Here is a 16,223-nt window from a genome sequence, read left to right as displayed (position 1 = left end):
GGGGCGAGCGAGTGCCTTGCAGGGAGGAAAGCTAAGGCGCAGGCGCAGCCGGGGGGCGTGGCCAGGCTGCTTCCGTGCGCGCGCGCAGGGCACACACGCGGATCTGCTCAGCCTGGCCCTTCTCGACCGGTCCTGGCTCTGCCGACTCCAGCCATGGGCCCTGCCGCAGCCTCGGTGAGGGCGCGCTACCTCGTGTACTTCCAGTACTTGGGCACGGAGTTCAAGTACGTCTTCAGGACCTCCCATTCATGCCCGCGGCCTCCAAGTGTATCCCGGCATCCTAGGTGGGGCCGGGGAGGTGGCGGGGGAGCTAATTTAGGACTCGACGCCTGGGAAGGGAACGGGCTTGTGCGGGGCGGGCCTCCGTCAGCTAATCTGAGCCCGCCTCTGCCCGCAGCGGGGTCGCGGCCATCAGGGGCTCCCAGCGCGCCATCGGGGTCCAGAACTACCTGGAGGTGAGCTCCGCCGGCCACCCCCTCAGAATGGAAAGAGGGAGACCCGGGGAATGGGCAGATGGGAGCCGCCGGGTCTCTGGGCTCCGGCCTTCGCCCTGCGCTGCCCACCCCGCCCCAGGCGGCTCTGTCCTCGCAGGAGGCTGCAAAGAGGCTGAATTCGGTGGTGCCGGTCAAGTTCACCATCTCCAGCCGCACGGATGCTGGAGTCCACGCGCTGAGCAACGCGGCTCACCTAGACGTCCAGCGCCGCTCAGGCCAGCCCCCCTTCTCCCCCGAGGTCCTGGCTGAAGCTCTCAATGCCCACCTGAGGCACCCGGCCATCCGGTGAGCACCTGTCTGCTGTCTCCAAACTGGTCCACTGTGGGTGGAGACCACGAGTCGGGAAGGACTTGGTGTCTGCACAGAACTTGGGAATGATGGAGATACCAAGGGGACACTTGGGTCCGTGGGTGAATAGGGGTCATTCTGGTATGCCTGATCGTGCTCCCGCAGGGTACTGCAGGCCTTCCGAGTACCCGCTGACTTCCATGCCCGCCATGCTGCCACATCCAGGACCTACCTGTACCGCCTGGCCACCGGCTGCCACCGGCCCGATCAGCTGTCTGTGTTTGAACGAAACCGATGCTGGGCACTACGGGCAGGGTGAGCGTGGATGTGAGGGAGCAGGAGAGGGTTGCCAGGCACACCTGGCTGGCTACTCCCTCCTGACCACTCACCTGTCTCCCTGCAGCAGCTTGGATGTAGATGCCATGCAGGAGGCTGCCCAGCACCTTCTAGGGACACATGACTTCAGTGCCTTCCAGTCAGCTGGCAGCCCAGCCACGAGCTCAGTGCGCACACTGCGCCGAGCTTCTGTGTCCCCTGACCTAGGCAGCCCCTTTGTCCTCCCCCAGGAGAACAGGTAATGAAAAGCACCTTGCACACTGGCCAGAGGCTGGGGGAGCTGGATTTAGATTTAGCACCTTCCTTGGTGAGGGTGGTGCAGGACACAGCTGGAGTTGGGTGCCCATCAGCAACCTCACAGGGGAGATGCTAGTCAGCTAAGTGGCATGGCCCCAACAACCATGAACCTACAGCTGTGCCCTCCCCGCCCTGGGCTGGGGTCCTGCCACACTGGGAACAGAGAATGCCTTCTCCAAGGGCTCCCAGCCCTGTCCAGCCACGGCTTGTGGACTAGTAGATGGATCTTGGCAGCTGCTGAAAACACTTTGCTGGAAGAGAAGCACCAGGCCAGTGGTCCCAGCACTACCTGGCAGGCGGTTGGTTCCACTGTTTCTGGGGCCTCTGGCCAGATGTCGGCTGTTGGCTTCCCAAACCTTCTCAGTCTGAGCCTGCACTGAAGGGAGGAGGAACTTCTGCGTGATCAGCTGAAGAACCCCTACCCTGGGCCTTGGGTCTCTGGTAGATGAGTTGGTCATGCTCACCTCCCTGCCCCAGAGCTGCCCTAGGACCTGTGCCTCGGCAGCACCTCCACCGGAGAGCCCTGTCTCCACTGCCTAGGCCTCTCAGAAGGCTCTGCAGCCCCTCCCGTTCACAAGGTCTCTCCCAGCAGCTTCACTTGAGGGCAGGGTGGCCAATGGAAGCCCCTAGGGTGGAAGAGAGAGTGGAAACCAGTCTATCCTAGCTCCCTCCTCCTGCCCCCCTCTTCTGGGGCCACAGTGCAGACTGGGGGTTGTCCTGGCCCAGGCGTCACAGGTGCCTCTATCTCTAGGTTGCAGTTCTGGAACCTGGAGTTTGAGAGCCAGTCCTTTCTGTACAGACAGGTGGGTTTTGCCTGGGCCTCCAGGGATGGGGGCGGACCCGAGGAGCTGGGTCACTATGGCAGTCTTGGCCTCGGATTGCAGGTTCGGAGAATGACAGCTGTGCTGGTGGCTGTGGGGCTGGGAGCTCTGATGCCCGCTCAAGTGAAGGTGATTTTGGAAAGCCGGGACCCCCTCGGCAGACACCAGACGCGTGTGGCCCCGGCCCATGGCTTATTCCTCAAGTCCGTGCAGTACGGGAGTCTCGGTAAGGGTAGACAGCCTGGAAAAGTCCCTGCATGCACCCCAATGACTGAGCCCCTCCCAAGGTGGGGTGCTTGATGGGAGGAGGGGCTCCTGGTAGCAGCACAGCTGCAGCTCTCCTCTGTCCTAACAGGTGGGAATCCAGCCTGTGTTGAGCAGGAAAGCCAGGGCCCTGGAGGCAAGGAAGCCCCAACCAAGTTGGACAAAAAGTCTCCAGCTGCTCCCAAAAGCAGGCAGCCTGGAGTGAGGGGTCTCCTTCCCTTGGGCCCTTAGACCCAAGCCATACTCCTGACCCGGCCCCTGTGATCAAGTTCCCAGTAGGGAGGGAGGCTGAGGGGGCTCGCCTTAGGGAGCGGGGAGGGCCTTGACAGGCAGAGGCTCTGCAGCCCAGAGGAAACTGTGGCCTGGACAGGCCCAGCCCCTGTAGAAAACCTCCTGTGCCCTGCAGGATTCACCACATGGGAGGCACAGATAATCCCCAGATGCCCAGGTGAGATCAGGGCAGCTGTGACATACTAGGCCCTGCCACTGGACCCTGCCCAGCTCTGCATGCCATGGAGCAGGAGGGACCAGCACTTGGCCATCCGGAGCCACAGCAGGCTTCCTGCCTCCCACTGGCCCGTACCTTCCAGAAGTCCCCACCTTCCTGGGTACCCCGATCTGCCCCAGGTGGGCTGCTCTGGGTAGACTGCAGGAAAAAGGTCTGGTCATCAAGAAGGGAACACCCATGTGGTCTTTGGTTCTGTTTTTACTGGACAAAATACCTCAGGAGCAACCACCCATCTCTTGGGGGCTCAGGAATAGAAATAAAGAGTGATGAAGTCCCCAGGCCTATTTCTTTCCTCAGCCAGAACTGGCCAATCACGTAGGCACATAACGCTGGTTGTGTCCTCACAGACAAGTGCTGTGACCAGCCGTGGGCTCCACATCCAGGGACACAGGGAAGACCTGAGGCACAGACATGGCTCTAGAGGGAAGCCTAGGGCCCTCTGGCTGGTGATCAGCTGGCGGCCTGGGGTAGGCCCTTCTTGAGCAGTGACGTGAGGTGACTTCCCAGCTCTTCATCCTGTAGCCAGATGCAAGAGGGGGCAGTCATCTCACCTTCCCTGACCACCATACCTGGGCAGAGCAAGGTGATGGGGTAACCCCGCCTATCCTGACCTGCCGGGTACCGGGCCCTGGAGGCCACTCACCTGGTAGGTCCAAGAGACCAACAGCACCTTGGTGCCTGGGTCCTCGGAGTGGGCCGCGGCTTGGATAAGGATGGACTCCACGGTCACGGACCCGTCAGGAAGGTGCTGCACGCAGTGCTCCTTGAGGACGCTGTGGGGAAGCACTGTGAGACCTGCCTCGTACCCCTCTTCTTACCCGCCCCAGGGCCGGAAAGGGTTGGGTACCTACCTCTTCAGGTGGCTGTAGACCCGCATGGCTGTCTCCTGCTCCTTGCGAGGGTCGTGCAGATGGACACGGCAGGTGAAGCGCAGCTGGTGCTCAGCGAGACCCAGCTCCTTGAGGGCCTGCTCTGAGGACACTAGCCGGAAGTTCTGCGGGACAGGGGCAGGTCAGGGGGCATGGAGCGCCCGCCCCCGCCGTGCCCCCGCCCACGCGCACTCACACTGTCTTTCATGATCAGAGTGCCATGCAGGAGCCGGGGCTTTTTGGCATCAGGGAGAAGCCCTGTGGAGAAAGGGGCGAGGACTGGAGCTGCCATCGGGTCCACCCGCTGAGCCGCTCCCCTGCCCTGCCCTGCCCTACCCTGCCCTGCGTACCCTGTGCCATCTCCCGCTTCAGCAGCCCCAGCGAGATGCCTACAGGGATGCTGGGGCTTGTGGGCAGTGTCACCGTCTCACCATTGGCTGGCATGTAGCAGCTGACCCCTGGGCCGGAGGGGGAGGGGCAGAAAGCCTGTCGGGATCAGCTGGCTCTGCCCATGCTGACCCCATGGGCAGACCGTGCCCCACACCCCATGGCAGCCCGCGCCCCCCCATTCCTCCCACATTCCGTGGCAGCCCACACCCCCCCGTGCCCCCCAAGCCCTCCCCACACACCCCCCCCCACATCCCGTGGCAGCCCGCGCCCCCCCCCACCCCCCACCCCAACCTACGGAACTCCTGCTCAATCTTCTGCTTCAGGAACTCCATCTTCTTGGCCTCCCCGTGCACCAGCAGCACGCTCTCGGGCTCCGCCTGGCCCACCAGCTGCATGATACCCTTGGCATCGGCATGGGCACTGAAGGACATGTACTCCACCTGCATCTTGACCTCCAGCTGCAGAATCACAGTGCACACAGGCCCTTACCACAAGCAAAGGCTCAGAGGGCTCCCGAGCGAGCCAAGGTGGGGCCCGTGGAGCGATCAGGAAGTGGGGACTCACCACCTGCCGCCCCTCCATCTCCAGCTTGCGCTGCCCACTGAGGATCTTGTGGCCCACGGTTCCCTGCACGCAGTAACCAGGCATGATGACCTGTGGGGCAGTGAGGCGTGGAGCCGGCGGCCACCCTGCAGAGGACACCCCCGCCCCCACCCATTCCTGCCTCGGGCTTTCTCTCTGTCTCTCCACCCCACCCCTGCTGCCTGTCTAAACCCAAACCTTTGATGGCCCCTTCCCCTTGCCAGCAGTTCCCCATCCCAGGCCTGAGTAGCACGTCAGCTAGGGAAGCCAGAAGGCTTTACTGCCCGATGCAGAGGGGCCGACACACAGCAAGGGTGGGAGCTGCCCGGGTCAGACACAGGGCCCTGGGACACCGAGCCCCGTCCTGACAACAGCAGTGTCCCCAAGCCGGGCGGAGCCTCTGCTCCCCCACCTCTGCCCAACCTCATAGGCCCTCCTGGGAGCTACACCTGGAGCCCAGATCCCTCACCATGTTCTTCTCATTCCCTGCCCACTTCCGGAAGATCTGCAGGGACTGGCCGGCATGCAGCATGCCTGGTGTGGCAAAAACAACCTGCAGGGCAGGCAGGGGACAGTCAGGGCAGTGGACACCCACCTGCCAAAGAACCAGCACTGGCCACGAGTCCAGCCCCTCCTCTGCCCTCAGAGTCTTTTGACCCTGCCCCCACCACCGGCCCCATCTTCTGACCACCCCCCCATCTTTCCCTCAGCACAGTGCACCCCACTCCCTGAGGGAGACCTGCAGGCAGGGACCACTCACACGTCCCAGACACGGAGAAGGTGCACACAGGTAGACAGCCAACGCTGGCTGCCTCGGCCCAACTTGGCTACCACGGGCACAGGACAGCCATCCCCACCCCCTCCTGGCCAGGGCCTCACCATCGGACCCGGGTTGTCAGCAAATGCTCGGTCGAAAGCCTTGATGTGCTTAAACTCAAACATGTTCCTCTGGACAAAGGTCTTCCGGATCTTCTGGTTGGTCCAGGTTATGAAGAGCTTGTAGTAGTGGTTGGCCTTCTCCGTGAGGCCCGTGGAAAAGTAGATGGGGGCCTTCAGGTTCATGCGCTCCCTGCGGACCGCGCCAGGGCCACGGTGGAGGAGCTGCCGGGGCAGGGCCAGCCCGCGTCCCCCTCACACCCCAGCCCAGGCTGCATCCATGAAGGAATCACCCCCTGCCCGCTCCCTCCTACACATCCAGGTCCCACAGAGGGGACATAGGCACGTGACTGGGGGGCGCAGTACAGGCAGGCGCCCCAACAGATGTCACGTACCCTAACTATACTCTGCCTAGAGCTGGACATGGACATGCCGCTGGCACCCACTCAAGCCAGGGCTCCCAGAAACCGACTGGCTACCACCTACCAGAAGGTCTCCAGCAGGATGCAGAGCTCCTGAGCGCGGCCCAGTGCAAACACAGGGATCAGCACCTGCAGGGGAAGGGCAAGGCTGGCTCAGGCAGGAACCCCTGGCCATGTTGCCCACCCAAGTTAAAGCCACCTCTGATTACAGTGGGCAGGCGGTGGTTCCCTGTGGCTGCCTTCTCAGGAAGCGGCTACTATAAACACTGGCCCTGCTGGCAGCTCTGATGGCCAGGGCCTGCGTCCACTGAGAGGGCATGGCCAGGTATCCCCGAGAGTCAGAGGCCCTTTGCAGGCCACAGGTAAGGCCCCACGCTCTGCCCTCAAGTCCTGCTCCCAGCCACAATACATCGAAAACTGACTGCGGTGGATGCTCCGGCCAGCCCTGGGCTGGGATCTGAGATAAGGGATGAATAAGAACCCCCGTGGTCTTCAGGGAAGTTTTTCTTCCTAATGCTGAGAACACATTCCTCCCTACACACCCAGAACACATGGCACCCGTCCCCTGACATGCCGGAGGTGGCGAAGGACCATGTAGCATGGTCGGGTGGGCACGAGGCCCAGAGCCCCGCCTGCACCAGCTACCTTCCCGCCACGCTCCACAGCCTCGTGGACCTTCTTCAGGAAGTCTCGCTCCCGGCAGCGCTTGGAGTCCCGGATGGTCGTGGCATATGTAGATTCTGTGATGAGCAGGTTGGGGCGGCATTTGTCAATCCAGGCAGCTCTATGACAGAGGCGGGCGTGGGCCAAGGTAGACAATCCACATGGCTGCAAGGCTAGGCTTCAAGGCTTAGGAGCAACAAAACGGACCCCAGCCATAGCCTCCCTTGACGCTCTGACAAGCAGGAGGAAGAGACTCTGCCACGCACAGAGGACACATGGTGGACACTGAAGGCACCCAGCACACCCCTGTGCATCACTGCACTCCTAGGGGGGTCCACACAGGAAGAAACAAACACATAGCCTACTCACCCCAAATGCCGGTCCGGGGTCATATTATAATCACCCTGGCAAAGAATGTGGCAATAAGGCAGGTGCCTCCTCTCCCCGGCCAGGCAGTCCCTCCAGTGCCCCAGGTGCTTCCACTGACCGTGTAGACCACAGACTCTGAGCCCACTTTAATCTGGAACATGGCTGCCCCCAGCACGTGGCCTGCATAGTAGGCCTTGATTTCGAGCTCATCATCCACCTACAGAGAAGAGGCCTCAACTCAGGTCTGCAGGCTATGCTGGGTTGAAGACGATGGCAAAGGGGCCAGGGAGGTGGACACTGGGGAGGCAGAGGGCAGAAGGGAACATGGTTCTCATCACGTTTCATCACGTTTCATCATTTCCTGTTTCTCACACACAACGTCCAGTTCTCAACCAAGAGCAACCAGACATAAGAGACGAGACACCACCACAGAAAGCAAAACAACAGTCTAGAGAAGCAGACTCAGAGCTCCTAGAGTTTTCAGACATGGACTTTAAGACGGCTGTGACTAATACATTGAGAGACATAAAAAGGACCCAGGATGTTGACCAAAAAACTAGAAATCTTTTTTTTTTTTTAAGGTTTATTTTTGAAGGGAGAACAAGCAGGGGAGGGGCAAAGAGAGAGAGGGACAGAGGATCTGAAGCAGGCTCCATGCTTCAGCAGAGAGCCCAACAAGGGGCTTGAACCCACAGACCATGAGATCATGACCTGAGCTGAAGTCAGATGCTCAAACAACTGAGCCACCCAGGCACCCCTAGAAATCATTTTAAAAAGTGGAAATCTAAACCAAAAATCATAATAACTCAAAGAATTCAATATATGAATTTAACAGCACATTGCATATAATCAGAGTACTAATGCGCTAAAATATATAGGAAAGACTATCTAGCACGAAGCACAGAAAGACAAAAGCGTCAGGGAAGGTCTGAAGTGAGAGGCCTAACATTCTGCCATCTGGAGCCCTGGGCTGGAGGAGAGCAACAGGCAGGAGTAACACTGGAAGAACCTGATGAAAGACATCGGGTCACAGATCCAAGAGGCTTCACACCTGGGCAGATTCAATGAGAACAGAACAACATTCAGGCCCATCGTAGCATCCAAAAATCCACCCCCCAAAATCCAAAGAGAAGAACACAACCCTACAAGCAGTCTAAGATTAAAGATGCTCTTCCAAACAGTGAATAGAAAGACACATCCAAAGTACCAAGAAAAAAATGACAGCCAAACTAGAATTCCACACGTAATGAAAAAAGTCCTTCAGGAATGAGGGTGAAGCAGACCCATCTGCAAACAAATAAAAGAGATTCGTGGGGGCGCCTGGGGGCTCAGTTAGTTGAGCATCCAACTCTTGATTTCGGCTCAGGTCATGATCCCAGGTCGTGGGACTGAGCCCCATGTTGGGCTCTGCGCTGAGCATGAAGCCTGCTTAAGATTCTTTCTCTTTCTCTTTCTTTCTCTCTCTCCCCCGCGACCCCTAAAAAAATTTTTTAAATAAAAACAAAAATAAGAATAAATAAATAGAATGCATCACCCACCGATCCACACTGGTGTTCTCTAGCAGGAAGACAAATTAGAAAGTGAACAACACAATTGGGGCGCCTGGGTGGCGCAGTCGGTTAAGCGTCCGACTTCAGCCAGGTCACGATCTCGCGGTCCGTGAGTTCGAGCCCCGCGTCGGGCTCTGGGCTGACGGCTCGGAGCCTGGAGCCTATTTCCGATTCTGTGTCTCCCTCTCTCTCTGCCCCTCCCCTGTTCATGCTCTGTCTCTCTCTGTCCCAAAAATAAATTAAAAAAAAAAAACGTTGAAAAAAAAAAAAAAAAAAAGAAAGTGAACAACACAAGAAGTAGAGAGGGTAAACACAGAGAAGACTTTGTCGGAATTAGTCAAGAAGTCCTGCTGAGTTTCCCGTGTACCGAGCAAATCAAAGTCAAGGCGAACGACAGCCTAAGTCAGGGAAGGGACAAGCAGATTTACGACGTTCTAAGAGCTTTCCAATACATAGAGGCGAAAGCTCCAAGTACCTTAGAGCGTCGTCACAAATGCATTTTGTAGCCTCTACCACTACAAGAATGAGAAGAGCATGAAGTTACTAACCAAATAAAAGAAAAGCAGAAATTTTAAAAAATTAATCCAAAAAAGGCAATAATGGAAAGAAGAAACATAGAACAGACAAGTCAAATAGGAAGCAAATGGTAAGAAGGTAGAGCTAAGCTCAAAGTTATTAAATGTGGAGTCCAAACGCTCCATCTGGACAGGTTATCAAGCTAGATTTTTTAAAAAGAAAAAAAAAAAAAAAGGAAGAAAGAAAGAAAAAGAAACCAACACCTCTTTTGCTCAGGCCCATGGTGCCGGCAGGACAGGCTAGTGTCAGTCCTCACACTGCCAGGATGGTCCCCAGCCACAGACAAGATTAGAAGCAGCAAAGCCAACAGGACAAGGAGGCCCGTGGGGCCTGAAGGCCAACCCTTGTGGAGGCGCTTCCCATGCACAGGGAATGTGCCGGAAAAAGTAGGGGTTGAAACCAGACAGCCAAATTCTGCCATCAGGAAGTGTATCAGGGTCCAGCTGATCAAGAACGACAAAAGAAATCTCAGCCTTTGTACCCAATGATGGCTGTTTGAATTTTATTGAGGAAAATTATGAAGTTCCGGTTGCTGGATTTGGTCACAAAGGTCATGCTGTCAGTGACACTCCTGGAGTTCGCTTGAAGGTTTTGTCAAAGTAGCCAATGTCTCTCCTTTGGCCTTATACAAAGGCAAAATGGAAAGACCAAGATCCTAAATTTAACGGTGAACACATGACAGTAGGAAATTTCCATACACAAACAAAAACAAAAACAAATTACATGCCACTTAAAAGAGCTACATTTAAAACATGATGCAGGGGCGCCTGCATGGCGCAGTCGGTTAAGTGTCTGGCCCTTGATTTCGGCTCAGGTCATGATCTCACAGTTCATGACATTGGGCTCTATGCTGCCAGCACACAGCCTGCTTGGGATTCTCTCTCTCTCTCTCTGCCCCTCCCCCCCCACACACATGCACACTGTCTTTCTCTTTCTCAAAATAAATAAACTTAAAAAATAAAAACAAATTAAAAAAACATCTGAAACGTGTTGTAGTAAAGTTGAAAATAAAGCAATGGAAAAAGCCATGCCATGCAAACAGTAACCAAAGGTGGGAAAGGCAGGGATGGTGTAATGTTACCAGAAACACAGACTTTAAGGTAAGAAGCGTTATTAAAGATAAATACACATACTTGTATTGACAAGACGTTCAGCCAGAAGGATAAAACAACCCAAAATATATAGGCATCCAATAACAAGCGAAACCCACTGACTCTAAGGAGAAACAGACAAATCTACAATCCTTGTGCTAAGTTTTACCCAATTTGATTGCATTTGCCTGCTTAAAACCTTAACCTTCCTCCGCGACCCACATATGACACTTACCGAGACAAAGCCCAAACTCCACGGCTAGTACTGGGTGCCCTCCAGGGCTTGCCCGTCTCACTGTCCGGTCTCCACCTTCTTACATGTGTTCAGACGCACGGCTGGCTGAGCAGCAGAAGCTCTGTGCACTTGATGGGCACTCTAGCGCCCCCCTCCCACCCTGAATCTGGGCTGGGTCCCTACATGCTTGCCCACTGCTGCCTCCTAGTGGCCCCGCAGTATCAGACAGAGAGTGGGATGGGGTCTGTTGGGACCCTGACCTGGACCGTCTGGTGGAGGTGGACAGCTACCACCTTTTTCATACAGTCTTTGATCATCTGGGAGGTAAAGAAGTTGGCCTCGCCCTTCTTGTCCACAGCAATCTTGCGGTAGTCCTCCAGCAGGATGGGGCAGATGGCCTGGGTGGGGTGGGTCATGTAGATGGGCCCGTCGTAGCCCACCATCTCGCTGAAGTAGGGGAGTGCCCCGCAGTGGTCCAGGTGGAAGTGGCTGAGGGTGCAACACAGATCAGCCCAGGGCCACTGCTCCCCGAGCAAGCCCGCCCCACGGCCCCTCCACACCAGGGCCCCACCGTGTGTCAGACGCCACCCTAAGTGCTGCAGAGTGACGAGGCAGCAAAACAGATGAAAACTGCTACCTTCCTGGAACCTACAACCTGAGTGTCTAGTAAAGCAGCGAGCGTTAAAGAGGTAATGCTTGCATCAGAGGTGTACGTTTTCTACGGTCAAATAGAAAGTAGCTGAGAAGGGGACAGGGCATCAGGAGAGCTGCCCTCTCCAGCAGATGGATGGAAAGACCCCATGGCACGTGAGCCAGGCCAGGAAGGCACTGGGGCGGAGGGAACAGAGTGCTGTGGGTCCACAAACGGAGCAAACTGCTGCATCAAGCCCATGTCCAAGAAGGGACTGAGTCCACAGGAGCCTCACAGCAGCTGAGGGCGAGGCCGCCTTGGGCCACCAGGTCCCTGGCTTGCAAGGTGCGGGGAGAAGACCAGCAGGAGGCCGCTCTGGTCATTGGCCACATGGCAAAGTTGAAGGTCAGGAAGAGGGCTGGACCCACAAACTGTGGGCTGTCTGGGTGGAGTGTGAGGAAGAGGAGGAAAGCGGGAGCTCCATTCAGCCAGGCTGGGGAGTTCAACCGTCGCCAGAGAAGAGCCGGACCATGAGACCAGAGGTCAGGGGCAGGGTGGGTGAGGATGTATGGGAAGGTCTGAGGACTGAGGACGAGCAGGGAGGGTGCAGTCACCGCTGCCAAATGCTGTTGAGAGGCTGAGTGAGGAAGTCTGAGAAGCAGCCCAGGGGTTCAAGGTGAAATGTGCCATCTTTGCATTGGGGGCAGTGGCCTCCCTGCCACGGGCCTATTGCCCTAACACAACCTCATCTTCTTGGGGCACCTGGGGCTCTCATCCATGACACTCAGGGGCAGAGCCAATAGGCACCCACAGCACAGAGCGCCCCTCGCCTCCACAGGGCTGATCAAAGCTTGTCAAGGGGCAACCATGAACACCTATAAGCTCACGCAGACACAGCCTCCAGGACCACCGTCCAGAGGCGGAGAGGGCCAGCCCTGGGGGTGAGTCACGTAGGCAACCCGGAACAGAACCTGGGCCCGCAACACCCCACAGCCTGCAGCCTCCACGGGCCCCGGGGGGCTCTCCTGGGCCCACTAGGGCCCCCGAAGTGGGGTTAGATGTGAGCCGACATCACACTATGACCAGCAGCCAATGGGCGCTCACCTGATGATCACACAGTCCAGGAAGTCGGTCAGCCGGCCATTGCGGGTGATGTAGGAGAAATCAGGGAAGCGCCTCTGAGAAGCCAAGAAAAAGGGTCAGAACGCAGCTGCCCTGGGTCTGCAGGTGATGGAAGTGGCGGGCAGCCAGCACTCCAGGGAGCGACTCCCAGGAGTGGGGAATAAAGGCACAGGCTGAGCCTGGGCACTAATACCCCCACCCTGGCAGGCCACACCAGGACCATAGACTGTTCACAGCCTCTGAAAACCCAGGGAGGGGTCACACCGACAGAACCAGTAACCAAGCCAGAAGCCCTGCCTGGGAAGCACCGAGCTGCCCCACATGACCCTGCAGGAGCCCGCGAGCCCCTGCTCTGGTACAGATCAACGCTTCCACGCAGGGTACCCCATCCGTCAAGTGGTGGGGCCCAGGGCTGCCAGGGAAGGCAGTGACCCCAGACCCACCTGCCTCCTACCACTGCCCACTTGCCCAAACTGTCCCTACTCTATGGGTCAGAGCCTGAGGCTCTAAAGCCTGGGATCCTACTGAGAACAGCAACAAGGAACAGGCAGCGTGAGGTCCCTCCAGGGACCTCCACCTTCCCCCAGGACTCACGTCGTCATTGAAGCCCATGTGCATTCCGCAGTCCAGCATGACATTCTTGCCCCCGATGGAGACCAGGATGCAGCTTCGGCCCACATCCTGGCCAGCTCCTGAACGGGAAGGTGGGATGAGGTGCTGCCACCCCCTTCCCACTTCCCCCATGTCCGTTTCCCTGCTGCTGCAAGTGATGGCCCCAGCCGCCTGCCTCAGGCCTCCAGTGGGTGCTCTGGGTCCCTGGCCCTGCAGAACCCTCAGCGGGTTGGGGAAACTAGATCCCCACGGCTGCCGTGTGGACAAAGGGTGAGGCAAGAAGCGCTGTCACCTCCACACACAGGCCAGGGAGATGTGCAGGGAAGGGACAAAGGGCCAGGCGGGTTCCAGCCCATGTGCCCTCCCCTACCGCACCTCCGAGCCTCAGGCCCTGCCACTACCACCTAGGTCAGACAGAAAACGCCCCTCACCTCTCGAGGGAGCAGCCTACCTGCTGCCGCTGGCCTCAACCGTCAAAGGCCAGGGGATGTGCAACAGGTGTTGGACTGTGGTCCTGGCACTTAATAGGGGCAAGGTGATGCTCCACGGGGCCTCGCCACCCCTCGTGAAACCTCAACTGGGGTGACATCTGAGCTGTGGGGACCCTCCCAGAAGGCATCAAGCGCCTCCAGGTGGTGCCACTGCAGAGCGACACTGTGCAGTAGCTTTAGCCCAGCCATGGGGAGACAGGGCCCCAGCTGTCCAGCAATGACCAGCTACAGTGGCCTCAGTGCAGATGCCCCATCACTGCACCCCATCAAGACATCCCCAGTCCAGACTTAACCTGAGTCCTATCCATGTTCTTGACTTCAAGTCCTACCAGCTGCTCCAGCCCCAGCAGGACACATCCCAGCAATCTCTTCTGGCCATGTGTCATCTCCTCTGGGGTCTGGAGGCCCAGGAAGAAAGGGACATACCCTTGCATGATGTCACCAAATGACCTGCTTTCTATCCTGATCCTACAAGCCTCCCTCTACCAGCCACGCGAACCTTCCGTTAACACCACACACACGAGGGTGACCAGGCCATGGCTCAGAGCAGGACCCTGGCTGGTCCTTGAGAAGCTTCAGTCACCCATGACAACAGTAGGCGATCCTAGCCAAGAGCTCTGCCACAGGCCTTGGCCTGAAGGTCTCTCAAAGGCCTGCTCCTGACCCAGCAGGACGATGGCAGTGTCTCAGCTGTCTGCCCACTGCTACATCTTCAGCCCTAAAGCTGTGCCCAGAGGCCCTCCAAACATTTGTGACAGGGGAAAGGGGAGGGCTGCCTCTCTTTACAGAGGACGTGAAATCACAGAAGTCATAGGATCAGTTCACAGGCACATGGCTCCTAAGCACAGGGCCAGGGACGGTTTCCGGACTCCAGAGCTCAGCTCTGAGACACTGGCCACCCGCTCCCACCAGGACCCACAACAATCCCGAGGAGCAAGGATTGAGGCCTGAACTGGGCAGGAAGATGGGGAACAGTCGATGGCACACAAAAAGAGGCAGGACTCCGGAGAAAATAAAAGAGACGCCGTGTCCGCAGAAGCTCATGTTCTAGGGCAAGCAGACGATAACCACATAGATAAGACGCACTGAGTGCGTCATGGAGAAGATTAAGGCAGAGAAGGGAACCCAAAAACTTCCAGAACCATACCAGGTAAGTCCTCCACAAAATGACTTCTGAGTAGTGTGGAGAGGGACAGCCAGGATGGGGGGGGCAGCTGTGCAAAGGCTGTGTGATAGGACAGCCTTTGGGACTCTCCATATCTGACCAGAGAGCCCATGAGGTACAAACCGGCAAAGGAAAACAAGAGAAATAGTTCTGCTTTGACGGTGCTACGGCCTTGGGAGCACATCCAGGTGCATATCTGGGGTAACAAAAGCAGTAGAAAGAACTGTTCAAGGAGAACAGGGGACAAATCGTGAAGGGGCAGGCTGGAAGGAGGACCCCGCAGAGGCCCCTGGAAGGGAGCCAAAGGCAGGGAAGAGTGTGGGTCACAGCAGCCAGAGGGGACCCTGCGCCAACAGCTGCCAGAGTCTGTAGGAGTGACCTGTATGGCAGCAAAGAGATGTGTACTCTGACCTGGCAGGCGAGGGGCAGGGGCCTTCATCGTGACTGTCAACAGCTCAGGGTCCACACAAAGGACTGGGTGGGCTGTTTTGGGGAAGAGCTCCACCATGAGAAAGGATATGCAGCTGCGTGGAACATCTGTGCAGGAAAATGCTCCCCACACACAGCCCAGTGTAGGAGGCAGGTTCTGGAACAGCAGAGCAGGAGTGCTGGAAGGATGCCCAGAGACACCTAGAGGGTTGGCCACCAAAATGATAACCCAGTTGTTTCTGGGACTCTGGATTCCCAGTGATCTTTCATCCTTCACAGTGTTCTGCACTGTCTGGGCTTTTAAAAGTGTCCGTTTATATCTTTTACAAAATTCAAAGCTTTTTTTTTTTTTTTTTTTTTTTCTTTTTAGCGTCGCAGGGATCATGTAAGACAAGGGCTGAACTGAGAGTGAATGGCTGTACTGGGTAAACGGGAAGCTGCAGGTAACGGGTGCGAGACGATGGAGGAGGCGGAAGGAAGCAGAGGCAGGGAGGAAAGGCGACCTAAAGCATCAGTCCATGTGGACAAAAGCTGGCGCAGCGACGATGGAGACCCTGTGCCTCTACGGTAACGGCGTCCGGAGCGCAGGCCCCAGGAGAAGGTGCAGAGACAGTCTGCTCAGGCCTGCTTTTCACCGTGAAGAAAGCTGGGGACGCAGCGGGCCGGGACCCGACCCCAAAACCGTCCCTCCGGTGCTCCTCCGAGCTTCTCCACACAGGGCCTGAGCCGGGAGCGGGAGCCGGCCCGAGGCCTCCGAGGACGACAGCTGTGGCCTCTGGGAACCTGGCCGGCCCTCTGCGCCCCCGCGGCTCGTCCCCACACCACCGCCCGGCCCCGCGACCGCGAGGCCGGCCGAGCGCGCCTCACTCACCCAGGGGAGTGACCCTGATCTCGGGCATGCTGTCGGGCGGGCTCCCAGGCCCCGTCGCCTCTGCGCTCACCGAGCCGGCGGGACCACTTCGACGACGAAATCCTGGACCCAGGTCCTCCGCCGCGCGCCACCACAACCCGCGGCACCGCACAGCGCAGGCGCGATCCCAACGGCGCCAGCTTCCGGTGCGCCCGCCGGAAACGCCGGCCCACGCGTTGAGCCTCGGGATTGGGCAAGCGGCAACCAATCCCGGACGGCAGGGCTGTGGTCG

At 57.8% G+C, this 16,223-nt stretch overlaps 2 protein-coding genes and 1 pseudogene across 5 annotated transcripts; 2 read left to right on the top strand and 1 right to left on the bottom strand.

The window, feature by feature from the left end:
* The first annotated feature begins 29 nt into the window (after nt 1–29).
* Nucleotides 30–3,282, top strand: PUSL1 (pseudouridine synthase like 1). Its single transcript, XM_019461058.2, is given in 9 exon segments — nt 30–224; nt 398–455; nt 592–779; nt 948–1,097; nt 1,186–1,356; nt 2,167–2,218; nt 2,300–2,462; nt 2,592–2,651; nt 2,654–3,282. Coding segments are annotated over 9 exon segments (1,086 nt in total). The 5' UTR covers nt 30–153; the 3' UTR covers nt 2,827–3,282.
* Nucleotides 3,189–16,108, bottom strand: INTS11 (integrator complex subunit 11). 4 transcript variants are annotated; one of them, XM_019461050.2, is made up of 18 exons: nt 15,953–16,062; nt 14,635–14,848; nt 12,979–13,076; nt 12,367–12,440; nt 10,892–11,120; nt 7,298–7,396; nt 7,180–7,214; nt 6,793–6,931; nt 6,212–6,276; nt 5,729–5,918; nt 5,319–5,402; nt 4,832–4,921; nt 4,563–4,725; nt 4,228–4,335; nt 4,074–4,135; nt 3,860–4,002; nt 3,652–3,781; nt 3,189–3,524 (listed from the first exon to the last, which is right to left on the bottom strand). In XM_019461050.2, exons 2-18 carry the CDS (start codon nt 14,834–14,836, stop codon nt 3,459–3,461), a joined length of 1,977 nt encoding a protein of 658 aa, XP_019316595.1. In that variant the 5' UTR covers nt 14,837–14,848; nt 15,953–16,062; the 3' UTR covers nt 3,189–3,458. The 4 variants fall into 4 exon arrangements, with proteins under 4 accessions (XP_019316595.1, XP_019316597.1, XP_019316596.1 ...); XM_019461052.2 differs by lacking the exon at nt 14,635–14,848 and having other exon boundaries at nt 15,953–16,108; XM_019461051.2 differs by lacking the exon at nt 4,832–4,921 and having other exon boundaries at nt 15,953–16,064.
* LOC109273927 (40S ribosomal protein S23-like) lies at nt 9,526–10,619 on the top strand (annotated as a pseudogene).
* Nucleotides 16,109–16,223: the final 115 nt, after the last annotated feature.

The sequence above is a fragment of the Panthera pardus genome, unplaced genomic scaffold (genome assembly GCF_024362965.1).
Source record: "Panthera pardus isolate Hobbes unplaced genomic scaffold, ASM2436296v1 HiC_scaffold_11, whole genome shotgun sequence".
In the NCBI taxonomy this organism is placed as follows: domain Eukaryota; kingdom Metazoa; phylum Chordata; class Mammalia; order Carnivora; family Felidae; genus Panthera; species Panthera pardus.
The sequence above is the reverse complement of the archived record's forward strand: the minus strand, read 5'-3'. Positions and strand labels throughout refer to the sequence as shown.